At 40.2% G+C, this 21,128-nt stretch overlaps 1 protein-coding gene across 8 annotated transcripts in view; it reads left to right on the top strand.

Annotated features, from left to right (window-relative positions):
• hdac5 (histone deacetylase 5) overlaps window positions 1–21,128 on the top strand; it is a 334,491-nt gene that overhangs the window by 213,087 nt on the left and 100,276 nt on the right. For all 8 annotated transcript variants that reach the window (XM_085966332.1, XM_085966329.1, XM_085966334.1 and 5 more), the window contains 6 exons: window positions 1,463–1,584; window positions 6,125–6,256; window positions 9,692–9,804; window positions 13,784–13,918; window positions 15,154–15,376; window positions 18,621–18,835. In XM_085966332.1, the coding sequence (XP_085822458.1) occupies window positions 1,463–1,584; window positions 6,125–6,256; window positions 9,692–9,804; window positions 13,784–13,918; window positions 15,154–15,376; window positions 18,621–18,835 (940 nt within the window). The remainder of the gene's footprint in view (window positions 1–1,462; window positions 1,585–6,124; window positions 6,257–9,691; window positions 9,805–13,783; window positions 13,919–15,153; window positions 15,377–18,620; window positions 18,836–21,128) is intronic.

A 21,128-nucleotide genomic window follows, 5' to 3' on the forward strand; every position in this document is an offset into this window, starting at 1 on the left:
CGCACAGCCGCAATCGGCGGTCTTCACCTCGGGGGGGGGGGGGCCGCGACCCCCACCCCCCTTCCCCCCCCCTCTCTCCCCCCCGTCCTCCCTTCCCCCCAGTCGCGCTCTCTCTCTCTTCCAACAACAACATGCCCTCGAAAAAGCCTCGGCACCGCCGGGCACTTCAGCTAGTCCCTCTATATATCATTCTGTCAAACAAAATCCTGCTCTCTTTCTCACCCATTTTTCTCTTGCCAGTTTTCTTTCCACCTTTCTTGACTTCTGACAGTTCCACATGCTCCAGGTACCTCACCAAATGGACATTTATCTACCTGTTTTGATGCTGAGTGCCTGCGGGCCATTTGAACCATAGGAGTCATGGAAAGTGAGTCCAACTCGGACATTAACGACAATTGTAGTTCCCTTAATGCTAGTCCAGTTGATAATTGAACTTGGGGTCTTCCTGATCTGTGTTCCTCAGCAACTCACTAGATAAGCTTGATGAGCTATTTAAGGGAGCGCAGTATACTTGTAAATGTCTACAACCATGGTAAAGTGCTTATTACTTTGCTTTAAGTAAGGAGTCGAATTACAGTTGATTGGGATATAAATTGCTGAGTTTAAATGCTTTTATATCTACTTGTGGCCATGCAGCCAGTTCATGTAATGAACCACAGGCTGAACATGGCCACCATACACAGTCAGGTCATCTTTTGTTTCTTCACTTGTCCTGTTACCATCTCCTTTTGCCTTGCACCATCATCCCTTTTGTCTTTTAATCTCTCCTACCTTCCATCCTATCACAGACTTGCTTTATGTTCTTCCTCCCCTCCTCTCTTTCCTGCCCCTACACTTGCTTAAAAATCTGTTACATCTCTAACTTTTTCCAGTTCTGACAAAGGGTCATTGACCTGAAGCGTTAACTTTGTTTCTCTCTCTACAGATACATGGTAAAGCCTGACCTACTGAGTATTTCCAGCATTTTCTGTTTTTATTACACCATACACAGTATTCAGCTGTAATGATTTGTAGAAGAAGTATAAAAATTTGAAATGTACTGCATTTCTGAACCAGCCCTTAGCAATCAATTTGTCATAACACGGAGCACATCACAAGATACTCTGGTCTGACCTGCATATAACAACACATTGAATGGACTCCTGGATAGATAATGGAGGCAAAAGCCCTGGTATCATTTAAGAACAAATTGGATGCTGCAGTGAAGGAAGTAAGGGTAATTCTGGGTGGATAAACTAAAATGGACCAAATTACCTTCACCATCCACAATTATTTTGTGAATTTAGTCCTATTGAAATAAACTGTGTGAAATTCATTCATGGAATAAATTTACTTCTAAGTGGAATTTGCTCATATCAGGATTGCTCTTAAATGTATTAGCCTTTATCTATTTCTATATACACATTGAATGCACTGTTGTAAGTACAGCTGTATTAATGTGCTTTTCTCTTGATTCTACCAGGGGAGCCCACCATGCATCACTGGACCAGAGCTCCCCACCCCAGAGTACAACACCTCCCACCTACAAAGTCCCATTGCTGGGATCATATGATGGAAAAGATGATTTTCCACTCAGAAAAACTGGTGAGTAGTCAGCATATAATGAGATTTATTTTTAAACCACTTGGTAACAGCTGAAAAGTAAATACCCACCTTAATAGAGCCATGGGGAATAATGTTAGTATGATGTTGAAACTCTTGCCAAGTCTGAGTCCGCTAAAAAGCTATAATAATCTTTTTTTCAATCTATCTTGTGATTCAATTGATCAGTATCTATATCTAGATACAAAGAAATAAATTATTTGATTTTATGCATCAATTTAATTATTTTTGTCATGTATATGCAGGTATTAAACAGTGCTAAATAGTTAGAGAAGATATATTTTATAATTAACTGTGACGTACAATGGAGGCAACATTTTGAATACATAGAAACCCACACAAATGACTGTAGTGTTTGAATGAACATATTGCCACCATTGTCGAGTAGAAATGCTAAAATATTGTGATTGCCCTATATTTATATTTAACATAGGAAAATTGATGATTTAAAAAAAAAAATCAACACCACAATTTACATATTAATACTGCTTTGAGCATTCCAGGAGGATTATTGTGTCTTGGCCTGTGACTTGTGTCTATCAATATTTTGCATTCTACCACAGATGGGAATCTAGGGATTAGATAATAAACTGGAAAACTGATCATTTTTCACTCTGGAAATTTGAATCGATTCCGTCCCAGGTTCACATTCATTGGTAGTAAAGGTTGTCTCCTAAGATTTTTCATTTGCAGGCAATTAGAATTTATTTTTTGCAATGAGCAATTTTTACTCCCTGCAAGAAAATTTGGGAGTTACTGCAAAACAAAAGGGATGTTTTAGTGGTTACATCAATTAGATTGGAAGGGAATGTGTTATTGTTTTACTTATTTTATTCTTGGTAAAGAGAAGACATTGAAATGTACTGTCTATTTTAATGAATCAGAAATTTCATTATTTTAATAGTTGGATTATGTAAATCAACAAAAGCAATGCTGTGTCCCTCTATATATTGAATAAATCTTTTCAAATGGGTTGTATTCAACTGAGAATCTGTCCTCGGCCTAGTCAACATAACTAACTGTTCTATTCTTCACATTGATTCATTGGTTATGCCAGCTCCCGTCTGAAGATGATATATGCTCAAACTGCAGATAACATGTAAACAAGGGGAAAAAATTATTGGCTTTCCACACATGGCATGTGATTAGAATATTAGTAGTCCTACGAGCTTAGATTGATTTTGTGTCAGGAACAATCAGATGAAAGACCATTTTCTAAGCATGTAATTAACATTAATCACTGTATTACTGGTGCTGATAATTTACTGATTAAGCAGCAATAGTTAAGAAAAGGAACATTGGGCCCAGTTTTAATCTCATTATCCTACTTATGTTTGTATGGATAGGAAATGCATTTTATGTTAAACATGGATAGAAATGAGGTAGAAGGGGAATTAAAATGTTTGTTTAAGCAGCAGCATTAAGAAACCAGTATGATTGAGAGAGCATGTCACACACAATTGGGGTGGTCAGCGTTCTCGGACAACATTTTTAAAAATCTGTACTGCAGCAATGCTGACATTTTTTATTGTTTGTTCTTGGGATGTGGGCAACATTGCCAAGTGCAGTATTTATTGCCCAATCCTAGTTAGCCTGACAGCATTGAGAGTCAGCTATTTAGTGTGGGACTGGAGTCACATGTAAACCAAACAAGGTAGGGGTTCAGGTTCCTTCCTTGAAGTACATTAGTACACCAGTTGGATTTTCACACAATCCCGGCAGTTTTCATGGTCATTTTTCAGGTGCTAGCCCATAAATTGCCAGATTTATTTAGATTTAATTTCACAACTTGCTATTGTAGGGTTAGAACTTACAATCTCTGGGTTGATAGCTCTGTATGATAACCACTAGGTCAAAGGAAAAATAGGCTTTTAGCCCACCAAGCCCAGTCCTTTCAATGGAGGTTCACTAGATTGACCCCTGGAATGAGAGGGTTGTCCTATGAGGAGAGATTGAGTAGAATGGCCCTATACTCTCGAGTTTTGAAGAATGAGTGGTAATCTCATTGAAACATATAAGATTCTGAGAAGGCTTGACAGGGTAGATGCTGAGAGTCTGCTACCCTTGGCTGGAGAGTCTAGAACTAGGGGGCATAGTTTTGGGATAAGGGGTCAGCCATTTAGGACTGCATCTCCACATCTCTGCGACATAATCTTGGCCTGATTCCCTTCACAGACAACATCCGTATTATCTCTTCTCCCTCCCCCGCCTCACCCATCAACCATAGTGCTCCATAAAATATTGAATCAATCTGGTCTTTATTTGTTTGCCAGTTTGGTTTACACGGGGATCCTTACGAACTATGACAAGCCAGCTAACATCTTGTGTGGTTATCTAAAATTGAGCAGACAGGAAGTGGCGGAGGGGGGAGGAGGGTGTTGAACTTGCTTTCTCCCAGTTCTACCGAATACTCAAACACTCAGTATGTGAACTCCATGCCAAAAGACAAAAAAAACTGGCATGTTGTATGAGTGTACAAATTTTAAAAAGAATTATTTATTCATTCACTGGATGTGGGCATCGCTGGCATCCTGGGGCTTTGATGATTGGCTTCCAACAACCACAACCACCTTCCTTTGTGCAAGATATGACTGCAGCCAGTGAAGAGTTTCCCCCCTTATTCCCATTGACTTCAGTTTTACTAAGGCTGCTTGGTGCCTCACTTGGTCAAATGCTGGATTAATGTCAAGGGCAGTCACTCTCACTTCACTTCTGGAATTCAGCTCTTTTGTCCATGTTTGGACCAAGGCTGTAATGAGGTCTGGAGCCGAGTGGTCCTGGTGGAACCCAAACTGGGCATCAGTGAGCAGGTTATTGGTAAGTTTTGCCTGATAGCACTCAATGGCACCTTCCATCACTCTGCTGTTGATTGAGAGTAGGCTGATTGGGCAGTAATTGGCTGGATTGGATATTTCCTGCTGTTTGTGGACATGACATGCCAGGGAAATTTTACATTTTGTTCGGTAGATGCCAGTATTGTAGCTGCACTGGAACTGCTTGGCTGGAGGCACAGCTAGTTCTGGAGCACAAGTCTGTACTACAGCTGGGATGTTGTCTGGGCCCATTGCCTTTGCTGTTACAAGTGTGCTCAGTTGTTTCTTGATATCACATGGAGTGGATCGAATTGGCTGAGAACTGGCATCTGTGATGGTGGCGATGTCAGGAGGAGGACAAGATGGATCATCCACTTGGCACTTCTGGCTGTTTGTGCTTGCTGTTACCGTGTGGTGATTTCCTAATCCTGAACTCACCATTCAGCAGTCGGGGCAAGGGAGAAAAGAGAAAGAAGATAAGAAAAATAATCACTCAGGCTGGAGAGAACAAGTCAATCAAAACTGCTTTTGCATACCTCCGAGCAGTCGTCTTGAGAGGAATATTAATGACGTTTAGGATCACTTCTCCACTATTCTTTATCAGTTGAGGAATGATGCATGGCATGTGCAGAGCTGGAAAAAAAATTGGAAAAGAGGAATGGAAAGTAGAAAGAAAATTGAATCTAATGCGTTTGCTTATACAAAGGACTAATTAATGTAAATGAGTTGAGCATTTTTTTTCACAGTAAGGTAGAACTCACAGTTTATGAAAATGTGCAGATCATTTACCAATAAAATTCTTGCAGTTATTTACTAAATGCAGTACTTCATTTTGCATTTCATAGAAAACAAAATTCATTATCTGCTGCTAAATGTCCCAATCCATGTGCGTTTAGAGCTGTAAATGTACATTTCTTTCTTATTTAATCAAGCTCGTAAATGAATAATGCTTTGAAAATATTATTTAGGCTGCACTATGTGAAATCCTCAATTTTTAAATTGCTTCTCATATTTACTGTATGTGGCGATGCTTTATAATTAAAAGGCGCGAAAAAGATTCTTGATGTAAACAAGGGTGCAGTTCTAAATTTCACCACTGCTTTAATTCACTGTTGAGAAACCCATGACACTGACACTGGAGAATAGGTTTTTCCCCATGTGTACAATTGTGCACTGTTGTTTTGTGAGTTTCTGTGTTTGTTTTCGGTGTTGCATCAGTGTGAATAACATGGTATTGGTGAAAATGACACGTCAGTACTGCTGGTCGTTTTTCCAAGTTTTTGTTTTTGAATATTGGATCAAATCCAATAGTGGGTAAAATTAATTGTAGGTTTGTGACCGTTCTGCAATTGATGCCAGTCAATGGATATTGGTTGACCGACAGGCTTTGCGTTTTATGGGACGACGGATCAAGTTTGCCCATACTCCAGCAGTGATCAATTTGTCGTTAGCTATATTTGTATTGACCAGTAACGCTTTAACTACTTCAAAAGTGCCATCAAGAGCTTATAACTCACGACAAAAACACATTTTTGGGGCTACAATCTGGTGTCATTCCATCAAAGATAATTCAGTAACACTGTTCCCTAAACCTACATCCCTTGTTTATCCTAATGAATGTTAAACTCTTAGTGCTTGCTATTCAAGGCAAAAAAATAATCTTATCAAACCTAAGTTTTAATTTTTTTTTCTTCAAATAATATACACAGCTTCCGAACCTAATTTGAAGGTACGTTCCAGATTAAAACAGAAAGTGGCTGAGAGGAGAAGCAGCCCATTATTGAGGAGGAAAGATGGCACAATAATTAGCACATTCAAGAAGAGAGCTATAGAAATCACAGGTAAGATTACAGAATTGAACACACAGTATGCTGTGTATCATTCTATAACCATTTACGATCTGCAAATAAAATAAATGTGAAGTAGTAGCTATTTTTGGCTTCTGTGTATTCAATTTAATGCTCACATTACTATTTTTTTAAATTTTATTAATTTTTCCCCTCCCATTCTAAAATGTTAATTTCTGCTGGGGTATAGTTCCGCAGGTGCTAATTGCTCTCCAATGCCTGACCCAAGAAGTCACTATTCACGTGCGGGCCCTGCCAGTGAGTGTCACCGGGCTATTTGACTGCAGGGTCATCAAAGATAGACCCAATGCTGTCCTTATCTGATGTCCATAGAAGCACTTCTAGAAGAGGTCACTGGATAGCAATCAGGTGTGGTAATCTGGATGGTTTATTCCTCCCTAGTCCCAAGGATGGCGAGACCAAATCTGGGACATTCCTAGTCTATATGGCTCAGCTACTCACTGGATAAACTGGCTGAGGCCTCGGGGAGCCACGTATAACTGACTAATTCATGGAGCACCACACAAACTATGGAGAGTCAATTCTTCAAATTGTATTTGAACAGGTTTTTTTTTATATTATAAAAGGTCCACATTCTTTGTGCAGATCCAATGACAAAAAATATTACATGCATCCATTTTATTAAATCAAATGATAAATTGAAATCTAGATCAGCCAATGTTCTGGGGTGTATAATCTGATATTTAGTTCATTAAAATGCTGCTCAGAGCATGGTACTTTCACTGGTGTATTGTGCTGTATCTATTATCATTTTAGATTTCATTCCATTTTTGATGTATTCATATAACACAACCTGATCACAATAGGGCCATGTAAGTCAGTTCTAGTTGGTTAACAAGTCTCACCAGAATGGCCAGTGTCGCTCTGTTTGCATAATTACTCACAGCTATAGGTGCAGATTCTAATGGGTGCAGGGACCACACGAATGGTGGGAACGTAAATTGCAAGCTGGGGAAATTTAAAGGGATGCAGACAGTTAAAGAGAAGAGGCATAGTAGGGAGATTTAGTTTTTTACAACCTTTGGAAAATCTCAAAAGGTACCTGAACCCATTGTCTGCTTTTTGCCAAGGCTGGAGGCAGAGAAGGCAAAGAAATGACAGGCAACAATGAAGAAGGAAACCCAGTGTGTAAGCATGAGTCTTCAGACCATTGATGGAATAGTCCAGCAGACTGACCTCCTGTTTGGCCACTGAATGGAGGTAGTGCTGCGTGAGGAGATTTGCCCGTTTTGTCACTCCATCGCACTGTCCCCATAGGTTAGCATTGCTGCATCCCTTCAAGGAGGTGAGGCAGGATTTTAGCTGTAGCTGGCTTGTATTGTTGGCTGTGCCAGTCGTATGATGTATGGTTAGCAGTAAGTGACCTTGCAGCAGATGCCACAACTCTGCATCTGGCTCTCTGCTGACCCAGATTCACTAACGACAGTTCCCCATGGTCATTACCAGGTAGTTATGGCAATGTTTCCAAATATGGCTATAGCCAGTTGGTTTTACTGGCTGATGGCACCCTTTTTTCATCCTGGACCACTAGAAACATGATTGCGGTGTTTCCAGAGAATATCCAGCATAATGTTTAGTCAGGCATTCACATTTCATACCTGTGCCAGCAGGTCTGCTATCACAGCCTCCATTGGGAATAGAGCCTTCAGGGCACTGATCATCTGCCAAAGTGATATAAATGCACCTCTGTCTGCAGATGCAGGTACCAGCAGGTGGGCACAAAACACGTCTAGGCAGCTTGGCCTGACTTGCATCCCTCCATTGGTGGTCTCCTCTTCCTTCAAAAAGCTGAGATGGGGATTTTCCATTGGTGTAACTAATGGAGCTAGAAGAAAAAGTAAAGCAGCAGTGAAATTACCACAGAGGCTCACTATAGTCTATGGAAGCAGAACAAAGTTTAAAAAAAGTAAATCAGTGCAGAAATGGCTTTAACTTTGCTGAATCAATCTCCTTAGGGTTTTCAAATTTCTACGTATTGCTCAGTGCCTAGCAGCTATGGATTCCCATTATATAGGGGTGGTATTATAACCAGACCTGTACTGGTGTGAGGGTTGGAAAAGGCTGGAGGCAATGTGGCATTGCTTCCATCATCACCCAGCCCAAACTCCATTGGAAACTTGAGCAGCACGCACAATGATCAGATCCATGTGGACTGATCTCTGTTCAATTTTATGATCCATTGTGCCCCATCAGCCTCTGTTTCTGAGGCGAAGCTAATGCTATGATCAGCCCTAAGGTATTTGTTTAGAATGTTATATGCTAAGTATTAACCGTGTACATTATTAGCAAAATGCAAAATTTAGTTGGAAGGGTTTTGACACCTCATTATAGGGGAAGGAAAGTATTTTTGTTCTTGGTACTTACCCTCTTTGTAGAAGAAAATAACAGCAATACCAGAAATGGCTTTGACTTTTATTTGTAAAACATGAATTTTATTGGTGACACGGAGATCCTTGAGCAGGGCTCACTCTGCTCGGCTGCTCCAGTAATGTCAATCATGAGAAGCATCCCTGTAGATTTTGGAGCTGTGCCATTGCGATCAATGCAGGTGCAACTTCAAACTAATCTGACAGTCACTGCAAAGCTGTCTGATTTTAAGAAACGATGCAGTAAATGGTAAATCTGCATTCCCAGCCTGTAATGTGGTTTCCCAGGGTTGGGCAGCTCTGGACTGGTAATCAAAATAATTTGAAACCTCACCAGCCACAATTTGTACTGGAGCCGCTCAGGATAACAGCGACGCTTCCCATAATCAATGTGAACCAAGTGGCCTTACAAAGAGGAAATTCCTATTCAAAAGACTATTATAATGGCAATAAAATTCATGTGGTGTTTTAAATAGGTCCAGAAAATTCTCTTAAAATGACATGTAAGTTGAGCCACCCCACCAGAATGTTCTTTCAGCCATTAGGAGGTTTTCAGGCAGGCTCCAGATTACGACCAGCGTGCTCTGAAAACTCTGCTGCTTTACAGTGTTGGCCATCCAAGAAAGTTCACCTTGTGAAAGAAGCTATATCTGCTGCAGTATCACTTTTTAATGCAATTCTTATTGTAGATGAAACCAAGAAAAATTATTTGCGGCGTTTGTCAAAACAATAATATCATCGCATTGTATCTGGGGTTTTCTGCCTCTGCTCGCCAGCCTGTAATTTTCCACCCATTAACGTAAATGGTTGGAAAGTTGCTAGCTGGCAAGTGCAGAAGTGGAAAAACCTGGCCAGTGCGTCAACCAAGGTATTGCACCTCCTTACATTGAAAAATGCCAAACTGTCCCTTGAAATAATGTCTAAATATTGCTTGTTTTGGTAGTGGGGGTTAAACTATGCTTTTTTGTTCTTGAGCATTTAGCTAGAGTATGATGAAGCTGCTGTTTCCTTGATGCTAGTTTCTTTGTTTTGATTGTTTCAGTTTCCTCAGTCTGTAACAGTGCTCCTGGGTCTGGCCCTAGCTCTCCGAACAGTTCAAACAATATTCCTGCAGAGAACGGAACAACCGGTTCTGTACCCAATATTCATGCTGAGGTAATAGCTTGTACCTACCATTAAATCTTGAGACCCGTTATTTCCAAACATGTCATAACTAGCCTTTTTTAAGCTGTTGCTGTAAAGTCTACAGGCATTAAGCTTGAGTATTGGCTTTGTAAGTATTCACATAAATTAAGCTGTACCATTAAATGCGCTCCGATTGAAAAGTATTTGTCGTGGGTCTGCTCTCGGTATTGTAAGTTTAGAGAGCTGTAGAGTCACATTAAGATTAATGGAAGTCCTGAAGCTAACAGTGAAAAATAGAAAATATTCTGGATTGTACTGCAACAAGCTTCAGATATTTGTACTAATTTTATTGATTGTACTATTTAAAAGTAAGTGTTCTATAATAGTTTATTGTAGGTATTCAGTTTCTTCTCTCCCCTCCAAACATTGAGTCTGTGAGCAGTTGCTTTAAAGTAAAACTCTTCTCGATTCTGCCTCACCAATGTACTTTAACCCCAGCCACAGAAGACCATTGGTGATTGCACCAGTATAAATTTTCAGTTTGCAACGAGCTTTATCCTTTGGGATGGTGTCCCGTAGAAACTAGGTTGAGGCTGACCAAACTCATTTTAGAGGTCCTCTATCAGTCTGGGCTGAATTTGGCAGTGTGCTAACCTGCTTCCCAGATGCAGATATTTAATGTTTATGTGATATAGCGCTCCTTCTCTTCAGTTTGATTTGTATAGTCATATACATTGAGTGCACAATTTTTTGATATTTATTGAATATTAAAAGTAAAGCAAAAATGCTGAATAGCTTATGTTTAATTTGCCATAGATTAAAGTTCCTAAATTAAATGTTACCTGAGTAATTCTGTGTATCCTACTTGAATACTGTATAACTTTGGATCAAAATTGAGTGTTTTTTCAGTGCTGCTCTCTCCTAAAAAGACCTCTAATGCACCAATCTTAATTTCAGATACATATTTTCTGATTTATGATCAATAATTGATTTTCTTGAGTTGAGATTGTGTTACTAGATGTGTTGGTATTTTACTTGCGTTTTGGCAATTGAAGTGCCCAGTAGCATATTAGACCACAGTCAGATAAACAGATTTTATCTGCCTCCAGCTTACCACCGTTACCCGTTACACTAAACTGTTAAAGTGTTCAGCTCAATTATTTTTGGACTGCTTGCACTATAAGACCATTTACAAATAATTTAACCTTGAAACTACTGTAGAGAGCAAACATTTAAAAAATGAAGGAAGCTTTCTGAAATGTCAGGCATGCCATCATGCATTCTGACTAAGGATGACTCACTCCTGATATCCAGAATAACGATTTTGTGTCATAGCTTGTCATTATTAAGTGTTTATGATGTTTTTTTTTTGCTGCAGGGCATTAAGTACTGAATTAGAAAAAAAAAATAAAGGTCTTGTCAAAATCTTATGGAGGGTGGCTTTATTGCTTCCTGAAAAGGAATACTGGATAGATAAAAGCTGAACTGCAACCTAGGTGTGTGTGTATAAGCATAATAATAGTTGTTCAGAAGTTCTGCAAAAGCCTTCTTAAAATGAATAGCCCAAGTATTAGGCAGTCTCCTATTCTTTAGCTGGGCACCAACAGCTTTTATATTCTTCTCCCAAAGTATCAAGTAGAAAATTGTGGCTTGGGGGCATTGTATTGTTTGTACAGGATTTTCATAGCATATTTTAGTCTGAAAAATGTTGCTCAATGTAACATAGCTACAGTGTATTGAAATGAGGTGTGGAGAGTAACTGTTAGGCACTTGCTTTTAAACAGTGATTGAGAGAGAATTTTGAATCCAATAGTGCATTGTTGGAAGCAGTTATATGCAGTGACTGCTGCTAACGACCAGAAGCTGCGCAGAAGCGTACTGCGCATTAATCTGGAACCGCAAGCACGATGTTTCTGTTTTTTTCCCCCAGAGCCTGCTCCCTCACCGGCATTTTTCCCCAGAGCCCGCTCCCTCCCCAGCATTAAAAAAAAACCTTTTTAACGAGCCCGCTCCCGTAAAGAGTCGGAAGCGCGCATGCGCAGAACGCTTCTATGCAGCTTCCAGTTCGTTGGCAGTAGTCGCGTCCAAAATTATAAGGGGATGATCTGTGAGATGAACAATGAGCGTTCACCACAGAGGATTCTAGCAAATATATCCTTAATTAAGCCCAACCAAGATACCTGACAGACATGTACATAGAAATTAATGAGTTCGTACAGGCAATTGTATTCATTGGATCTTATTTTACACTGAGCACATGATACAAATCAGCATTTCAGTTGCCAACATTGCTTGAATTCTCTTATCTTTACCTATGTTGCTGGGATCGGAGTAATTTGATCATTCAATTGCTCTGCCGTATGATTTATTTTCTGTCTTTTATTCACCACTAAAATGTGTTTAACAAATCTTAAGATAAGACTAGCTTTTAAGGGTCTTACCTGTGGACAATGTTAATATTTATATTCATATTCAAAGAAAAGCACTCTATAAATTGGACTGCTGTCACTGAAGATTATTTGTTTCTGATTCCAAAAAGTTTGTTTAAAAATGCTAAATATAAGAAGATGGTGTACTCTAGTTGTATTTGGTTCCTGTGATCATTCCATTTGGAGCAGTCAATGGCTACTGATGACTGCAAGGCTACCGTATCCTAAAAAATGAATCTGTTTTGTTCTGCACACAAGCAAAAATCTACACAGATGCAGGTCATGTAAATTATACAACTGAGTTTATGCGTTTAAAAACAGGAAGATGAAAGTTGGATTTAGTTAATGTTGCCTATTTTTCTGTCATTTGCTAATTCCTCTTACTGAGTGCGTGAACTGTAAGGCTGTATTTTAACACTATCACAAACAGTGAAGGCATATCTTATTTTACAAATTGGTTGAGTTGTATAAAAATATTGTGTATGGTGGAGAATAAATTATATAGTTAGTTGTCTGACTTTTTAGTGTGGTGTATTTTTATGATGCAAGTTTGCTTTGAGTTAAAAGGTAAGGGTACCTCTCATTGGACAGAATTGAGGTGTAATTCTGACCAATAGAAAGGTTTCACTGCACATGATGACTTTAGGAATTGAGTTCAGGTTATCCAATGCAGGATTAAGTTTGATGCATTAATATTTGGACTGTATAGTTAAATAGTTACTAGGCAGGTGGCCTTTAAGACAGATTTAATTGTATGTTGAATATTAGACCACTTCAGAGATTCAGCCTTCAAACAAGACTGTTCAGATGTGTACAGTGAATGTACGAGCCGACAGAATTGGTGCAATCATTAATTTAGTTTGAATGACTTAAACCCAAATTAGACACCTAATTCCCTTTGAAAATAAGAAAATATCCCAGAATTCCTTGAAGTCAAATGTCAATATTGCATTTGTTACGGTCAGCCTATTGGGGATTGCGTACAACACTTCCAACTACTATACATTCCACATCTTTCCAACTTCAAAAGATCCACAGCTCAAAAAATATAAGGGGAGCTTAGCTTTGTTATTGTTCAGTGTTGGTCCTGAAGTGATAAACTAGTAATACGACTGGAAGAAAAAATGTCTGCATTAAATACTCAAAACTTGACTGAAAACTCGACTGATGTTATTTTTAGACAAGGAAATCCAGTGTATACCTGTTGGTAACTCCCATTAATGACAGCATACAATAGTACCACCAGTGAGAGCATCCTCACCTTGTGTGCACAATGAATACCTGTTACCATCATACCCCTCGCCAAACTGGTCAGTTATCAAATCATGAGTTGAACATGCAGTTTGTTGTACAGTACTTAGCTTGCCGAGTACAACAGTGAATTGTTGATGTAATTTCATGAGTTGAGAAAGGTCTCCTTCTTCCCAGAATACAATCATAATATTCTCTGTTCTTCTGCACCGTGATGTAGCTGGTTGTTATAAAAAGCAGATTCGAACCTGAGTGCAGAAAACAAAGCATTGGGTCAAGTTAGCTCATCAGTGAACAGAATATAAAGCAGCATTTTTTTTTATCCACAGCATATGCACCCACATCACAGAGCAGTGTACACTGATGGGTCAGCAAGTCAGCTCAGTCTCTACACATCCCCCTCATTACCTAACATTTCCCTGGGGCTCCCAGCTACGGTCACGACATCCAACTCACAGATCAATGTAAGTAGACATTTTTGTTTTTGAATCCTGCATCTATATGGTGCACTGCACTGAATAAAAAGGTGATCTCCTTTAGTTCACTTCTAGTCATTTTTAATTGATTGGAAGGGTTACTGTAGGTCATCAATTTATGAACTACAGCCAACTCCAAGAACATTTAATTTTGGGGTAAATCAGACTAAGAAAAAGTGGCTTAGCTCCATTGTGTTTCTGTGGTACCTTTGTCCATTGATTTGTAAGGACTACTGTTAAAGACTGCACAATGTGAGCTAGTCCCATGAGCCTTGAGCCATATGTGAGGATACTCCTCTAATGTAAGTAATTACCAAAAAAAGTAAAATTGAAAACTATATCTACTTTCCAATAATCTGGTTCAGTAAATTTCACGGCATTTGGAGGCACTTCCCTTTGTGTTGAAAATGTTTTTGCGAGACTACCTCTCAATCTAGAACATTCACTGAGCAGTTCTACACGTGCGGGACAAGAATAAAGATTCACTGAGTACGGAGGTAGGTGCCTCAAATGCTGATATTTTTATAACTCAACCCAATGAATATTTAGGTGAGGTGCAGTGGTAAACAAATCAATCACAGAATCCCCACAGTGCAGATAGAGGCCATTTCGGCCCATCGAGCCTGCACCGACACATATCCCACCCTATTCCCGTAACCCCACGTATTTAATCCCCTAACACTAAGGGTCAATTTATCATAGCCAAATCAACCTAACCCGCACATCTTTGGACTGTGGGAGGAAACCGGAGCACCCGGAGGAAACCCACGCAAACACGGGGAGAATGTGCAAACTCCACACAGACAGTCGCCCGAGGCCGGATTTGAACCCGGGTCCCTGGTGCTGTGAGGCAACAGTGCTAACCACTATGCCACCGTGCCACCACGGTAGACGTTCATGGCACCTTTCCGCTTGTGGAGTGCATGTACTGAGGATTGGTATGGATGCTCTTAATTGGTCAAATAGGCTATGTCAATTTAGAAACTTCTTGTTGTTGACTTTCCCATTTTGTTTCTTTTGCAGTCTTTTATTCTGGTCTTTGTTTCTGTTTTCTTTCATTCATTCCTCTTGCTTGCCTGCCTGCCGTAAACTAAGGCTGAAAACAATGAAACCAATGAAATAGCTCTTCGAGTAAAATTGAGTAAATAGGTAGAATGTTCTGTTTACAGAAATGCATTTGTTTTTGTTTTGTTAATGGTGTCATTACTTTTTTCTATTTATAGGCCTCTCAAAAGATGTCAGCCCAACAAGAAGCAGAGAGGCAAGCTATTCAGTCTTTGCGTCAGGGTGGTGCCTTAACTGGGAAGTTCATGAGTACCACCTCACTACCCTCCTGCTTGCCCACAACGGCAATTGAAGGAGAAACCAACGCTCACAGTCACCCCTCCCTTCTTCAACATGTGCTGCTACTGGAACAAGCTCGACAGCAAAATGCTTTGATAGCTGGTGAATAATTTTTACTGAGATGTTCACAGTATATTTGGAAAATATGTGGCAAAACGATAACCAGGGACAGTCAAACTCCCAAGTTGATGATGAAAACGGAAAATGCTGGAGAAACTCAGCAGGTCAGGCAGCATCTGTGAAGAGAGAAACCGAGTTAACGTTTCAGGTCGATGACCTTTCGTCAGAACTGGAAAAAAGCAGGAAATGGGACAGATTTTTAAGCAAGTGAAGAGGCTGGGAAAGGGGGGAGGGGAGGAAAGAACAAAAGGGAAGGTCTGTGATAGGATGGAAGGTGGAAGAGGTTAAGAGACATTAAGAGATATTCAAGGCAAAAGGAGATGGTAATGGGACAGGTTAAGAAACAAAGGATGGCTCGAGATGAAGTGCAAATTGCGCTGGCAGAATGAAAGACAGCTGCCATGTGGGGGAGAAGAAAAAAAGACAGTGTGGATAAAAAATATATATATATAGGGGCCGAGGTTATGATCTGAAATTGTTGAACTCCGGAAAGTTGTAAAGTGCCAAGTTGATAATGCTGGTTAGGTTTGTGATTAATGTACCATAGCTGTGCGCCATAAGATTTTTAAAGCTGGGCTCTACAGACCTGATCAGTCATGCAATCAATGCAGAATATGCTGAGAATCTGTTGGATGAAGAATTGATTTCACAGGAGAAGGCGATGTAACAACTTCCCTGTGTATTTATTAATGATACATCTCATAAGTAGATAAATTCTGTATTTCTCATTTGAGTATTTATTATATTAGGCCCCATGAGTTTCTTCTCCCTTCTCTGTTGAAGTGAGTGGCTGCCATATTGAAAACTTCTTCAAAGTGGTGAAGCATTAAACTCACTTTTTCGTAGCCCAGAGTAGAGCATGTTTCATACAATGAGTCACAGAGGTGCAATGAACATTTAGTGTATGTGTCTCTCTCAAAGCACAAGCAATGTAATAAACTACAGTACTTCAAATCTCTCTATTGCAAATTCAGGTCATTAAATTGTTTCAGTCACATTCAGTCTTCAATTTTGGAGGGTGTTTTATTATTGAGTCATGCAACTGAAACCTCACTTCTATTTTTGGCCAGATAATTTCATTTTTCATCTGTGAGGACTTTCAAAGTGGTATCTCAGACAACTCTCTACCAAATACCATTTTTAGAAACTGAACTCTAATTGGCTTTTACTGTAATTCCAGGTATTTCAGAGTATGGAGACACACTCCGTGGAAATCTGAAGTGGTTACACTGTATTACTAAATTAACATATGAGTATAAACGATCCATTGATTAAATATTGTGAACTAGCTATGTGGTGTACTAACTACAAAATATGGTCATGTGTTTCACAGGAGGTACAATGAAATTATTTGACAATTCTAAAGCAAAACATTTAAGAGCCTAGTACACTCTACTGCTGAATAAACTAATATGTAATAATATATATACAGGAAACTTTCTGGTATCCGGCACGGACGGGTCCGACGTGGTGCCGGTTCATCAACAATTCCGGATAACCGAACGCTATAGTAAAAGATACAGAGCTCTGTATAAAGCAACAAACCCTGTTGCTTAATAATCGGCACAAGTTGCAAGCGTCTCTGTAGCTTAGCAACAGCTTCAGCTACACCCTTGCACAGCAACAAATGGAGTAAAAAAAGTAACTAAAAGTAAAAAAAAAAAGTTACCTGAACCGACTCCTGAATTTTGCCGGTGGATAGAGCGTTCCGGTTATTTAGGGGCCGGCTAATCGAAAGTTTCCTGTATATTATGTCTTGTTAATGGAACATGAAAAAAGGGCAATTTTTTAAAAAGCTTGTGCGCAAAAGGTGAAGCATGTTACCGTCTACGTGCAAGTCCAAAATTATTGCATGAAACCACTTATATAAATAGTCCTAGATATTTTAAACTGTTATTATTTCTATATAAATGTAAAAAGGCCCAATGAACAGTAATGACCATATGTTAGAAATTACAATATATTAATCAAATATACAACTCTGCTATCATATTCATATGAGATATTATCAAGTATGTGTCATCTATCATGTTGAACTTTAATCCAACGTAACCACTCTGTGGGCTGCAGAATTGTGTCTAAATTACAGCCGTAAGAAAAAATAAGAAGTAGTTAAGATTTCCTTTCTCTGCCTATCAATTTGGTTTTATTAAAACAGAGATTGCTCTTTCAAGTAATATAAGAACTGCTTGTTAACTTGCACTTTCACCCATGCTGTTATACTCTCTAAATTTGGGGGAGCAACTTATACATAAGTATGACTTCTAGGCCTAGAAATTCAGTAGTGCCCCGTTTGGGGCGCCAGCCTCACCAGGGCGCTAAAAGTAGCACCCCGGAAGCATTTGCGGCCGCCCGCAGGAAATTCAGTTGGAGCGCCCCAAAGGGAAGCGCGGCGCTACTGGAGGCACCCCGCATCCCTCTTGGGGCGCTGCAACTGAATATCGTTGCGCAACGTGCCGCAGCGCCACACGCTGCGGCACGTCGCGCTGCGGTACTGCAAGCCTTCTTCCCCCTTCTTTAAAGGGGAGGGGCCTTGTTCTGCGCGATCTGGGGCCCAGCTGGGCCACCGAGGACCGCGAGTGCCGGCAAAAGAGCCCGGCACCGAGGAGAAGTGCCGGGCTCTTGCAATGCAGCTGGCACTCCGCCGGGCGGGGGGGGGGGGGTTAGGGAGACTGGAGCGCAAAGAGGTGCTGGCAGGCAGCCAACAACAAAGATGGCCGCCCCGCACCTCCTTTAATTTGCGCCTCTACGGCCGCAGGTAGGCCCCCCTGAACCGGTCGCACATAGCGTCCAGCGGTAAAGCAGGGGGCGCTTCCTAATATCGCGGCCGGGGCGCTGCGCACACCGATGACATCATCGGTAGCGGCGCAGCGCTAACGGCTAGCACCACCATTAGCGTCCCGCTGAATTTGGCGGGAGGCGTGACCAGTGGCTTGCGACCCACTTAGCGCCCTCTTAAGGTGCTAACGGGTGGCGCAGCCACCTGAATTTCTAGGCCCTAATGTTTTACAAAAATGTAAATCATAAAATGGGAGTGTGATTTATTATCCATGTTTTATGGTACTACTTTACCAATTTTTAACACATTGCAAATGACTGATTCTGTTTTAAAGCTAAAAGGGAACAGTACCTGGAATATTACAGAATTGGTCATGAAAAACATTCAAATGTGCAAACATTGTCGTGAAAGAATAACAGTAATATTCCTGTAACTTACCTTACTCAGTGCCACTCCATGCGCAATCGCCACTGGTGACAGGCGAGAGAGTTTCCACCAATCTTCGAACAGTGAACAAGTTGCCTCGGCACCGCCCACTAAGTCGTACCCAGTCGGCTCCTCTACCACAGAGTCCACAGGCCTTACAGCAGCTGGTGATGCAGCAACAGCACCAGCAGTTTTTGGAGAAACAGAAACAGTACCAACAACAAATCCAGCTTAAGGTAAGAGGAAGAAAAAAATTAAGATTGAACGGTCAGCACTTCCCACTCACATCTTGAGAATCTAAAATGTGCAAATAAACCACACACTTTTCATTGTAGATCTTATTTTTCAGGCAAATATTTGGAAAACTTTACCATAATGTTGCTACGATACAAGAGAAAATGCAGGATGGCATGACAAGATTTATATGTAGATATATTCTTGCAATAATCAATCCAGTAATAAGAAAACTTGCATTTATGGCATTTCTTTCATGTCTTCAGGATCATAGAAACATACAGCCCAGAAAGAGGCCATTCCGCCCATCATGCCTGTGCCGGCTCTTTGAAAGAGCGATCCAGTTAGTCCCACTCCCCTGCTCTTTCCCCATCGCTCTGCAATTTTTGGAGGGACAGAGGATGTCCCAAAGCACTTCACAGTTAATTAATTACCTTTGAAGTGTACTTGCTGTTGTGCTGTAGGCAAACATGGCAGCCAATTTGCACAATATGAAGTTCCACACACAGCAGTGAGATTAATGACGGTTCAGTCTGTTTTAGGGTTGTTTTTTGAGGGAAGAATGCTGGCCAGGACACTGGGAGAGATCCCTACCCTTTGAAAGAACGCAATGGGTTCTTTTACGTCCATCCTAACTGGCAGATAGGGCCTTATTTTAATGTCTTATCCAAAAGATAGCAACACAATACTGCTTCAGTATGGCACTGAAAGTGTCAGCCTCCGTTATGTGTTCAAATCCTGGAGTTTGCATTTACAATCTTCTGACATAGAAGTGAGTGCCACCCTTGAGCCAAGCTGACACATAATAGGTGCACTTGGATAGTTTGGTGGATACTTTAGAAGCACTTTAATTAAAAAAAAAAGATATAACAAGGGAGGAACTTTTGAAAAGAATTAGGATTTGAGAAAAATGATTACCACAGAGAAGATCATTTTAATTAATTATAGGTGGTTAGATGTTAGGAGCTGTGTTCTACAACACAACAATCATAGTAGACTTGAATTGAAAAAGTTAGAGGATCCATGTAAAAGTTGTAGAAAGAAACAAAATGGGTCAGAAAATGCCTAATATAGCTACAACTTCAATACCATAAAGGCAGTGAATGATATGCAGAATATCATAGAAAGTTCAGCACCGAGGAAGGTTTTTTGGTCCATTGTGCTGGTGCTAGCTCCACTCGAGCGCTATCGCCTCTAATCACTTTTCCCTGCTCTTTCTCCATAACCTTTCATATTTTTCTTCTCCTATCTAATTCCCTATTAAATCTCGTGATTGACTCAGCTTCAATAGTCACTTCTTGGAAAGCGTGTTAAATTTTAATAACCCTTTGCATAAAAATAAACTTCTAATCTCCACTTTTATACTTTGAAGACTAATCCTAAATTTATGCCCACCTCATTACCAATTTGCTGACTAGTGTTCGAATTTTTTTTTTCATAATTGTGCACACTTCTGTTCGGTTCCCTCATAATCTTCTCTGCTCCAATAAATACAGTCTTCATATTTAGCCATGCTCTAATTTGGAGTCCTCAGCGAATTATGATGATTTCCTTTCTGCCTATGTCCAAATCATCAAAGTGTATGGAGATCCTAGTATATGGCTAGCTACATTTGTCAATCTGATAAATGCCCATTAACTTCGACTGCCTGCTTTCTATCCTTCAGCCATCCCTCTGTCCATGCTGCCACTTTCCTTTTAATACCCATCTGGGCATGGTGACCATCAACTTTTAGTCCCATTAACCCTTTTATTAGCATTTCCTTGGTAACATTTCTGTCACCCTACATCCTCTTGTGTCCTTGCAGTTCAAATTACATATGCATAATTTGAATTGCAAACAAAACTGTTGTTTAATCTGAGGAAAATGATTTTACTTAACAATTTTGGTAGGAAGAATGAGGAGAGGCAATATGAGCTAAATGGTACAATTTTAAAGGGGGTGCAAGAACAGAGACCTGGGGGTGTATATACACAAATCTTTGAAGGTGGCAGGAAAGTTGAGGAGGTGGTTTAAAAAAAAAGGATACAGGATCCTTGCCTTTATTAATAGAGGAATAGAGTACAAAAGTAAGGAAGTTATGCTAAACCTTTATAAAACACTGGTTAGGCCTCAGCTAGAGTATTGTGTTCAATTCTGGGCACCACACTTTAGGGAGGATGTCAAGGCCTTAAAGAGGGTGCAGAAGAGATTTACTAGAATGGTACCAGGGATGAGGGACTAATTGAAAAGCTCTACCAAAGAGCTGGCACAAGTACAATGGGCCGAATGGCAGCCTCCTGCGCTGTATCATTC

Source organism: Somniosus microcephalus, chromosome 24 (genome assembly GCF_052327205.1).
Source record: "Somniosus microcephalus isolate GS21.2 chromosome 24, FLI_Smic_1.0, whole genome shotgun sequence".
Lineage (NCBI taxonomy): Eukaryota > Metazoa > Chordata > Chondrichthyes > Squaliformes > Somniosidae > Somniosus > Somniosus microcephalus.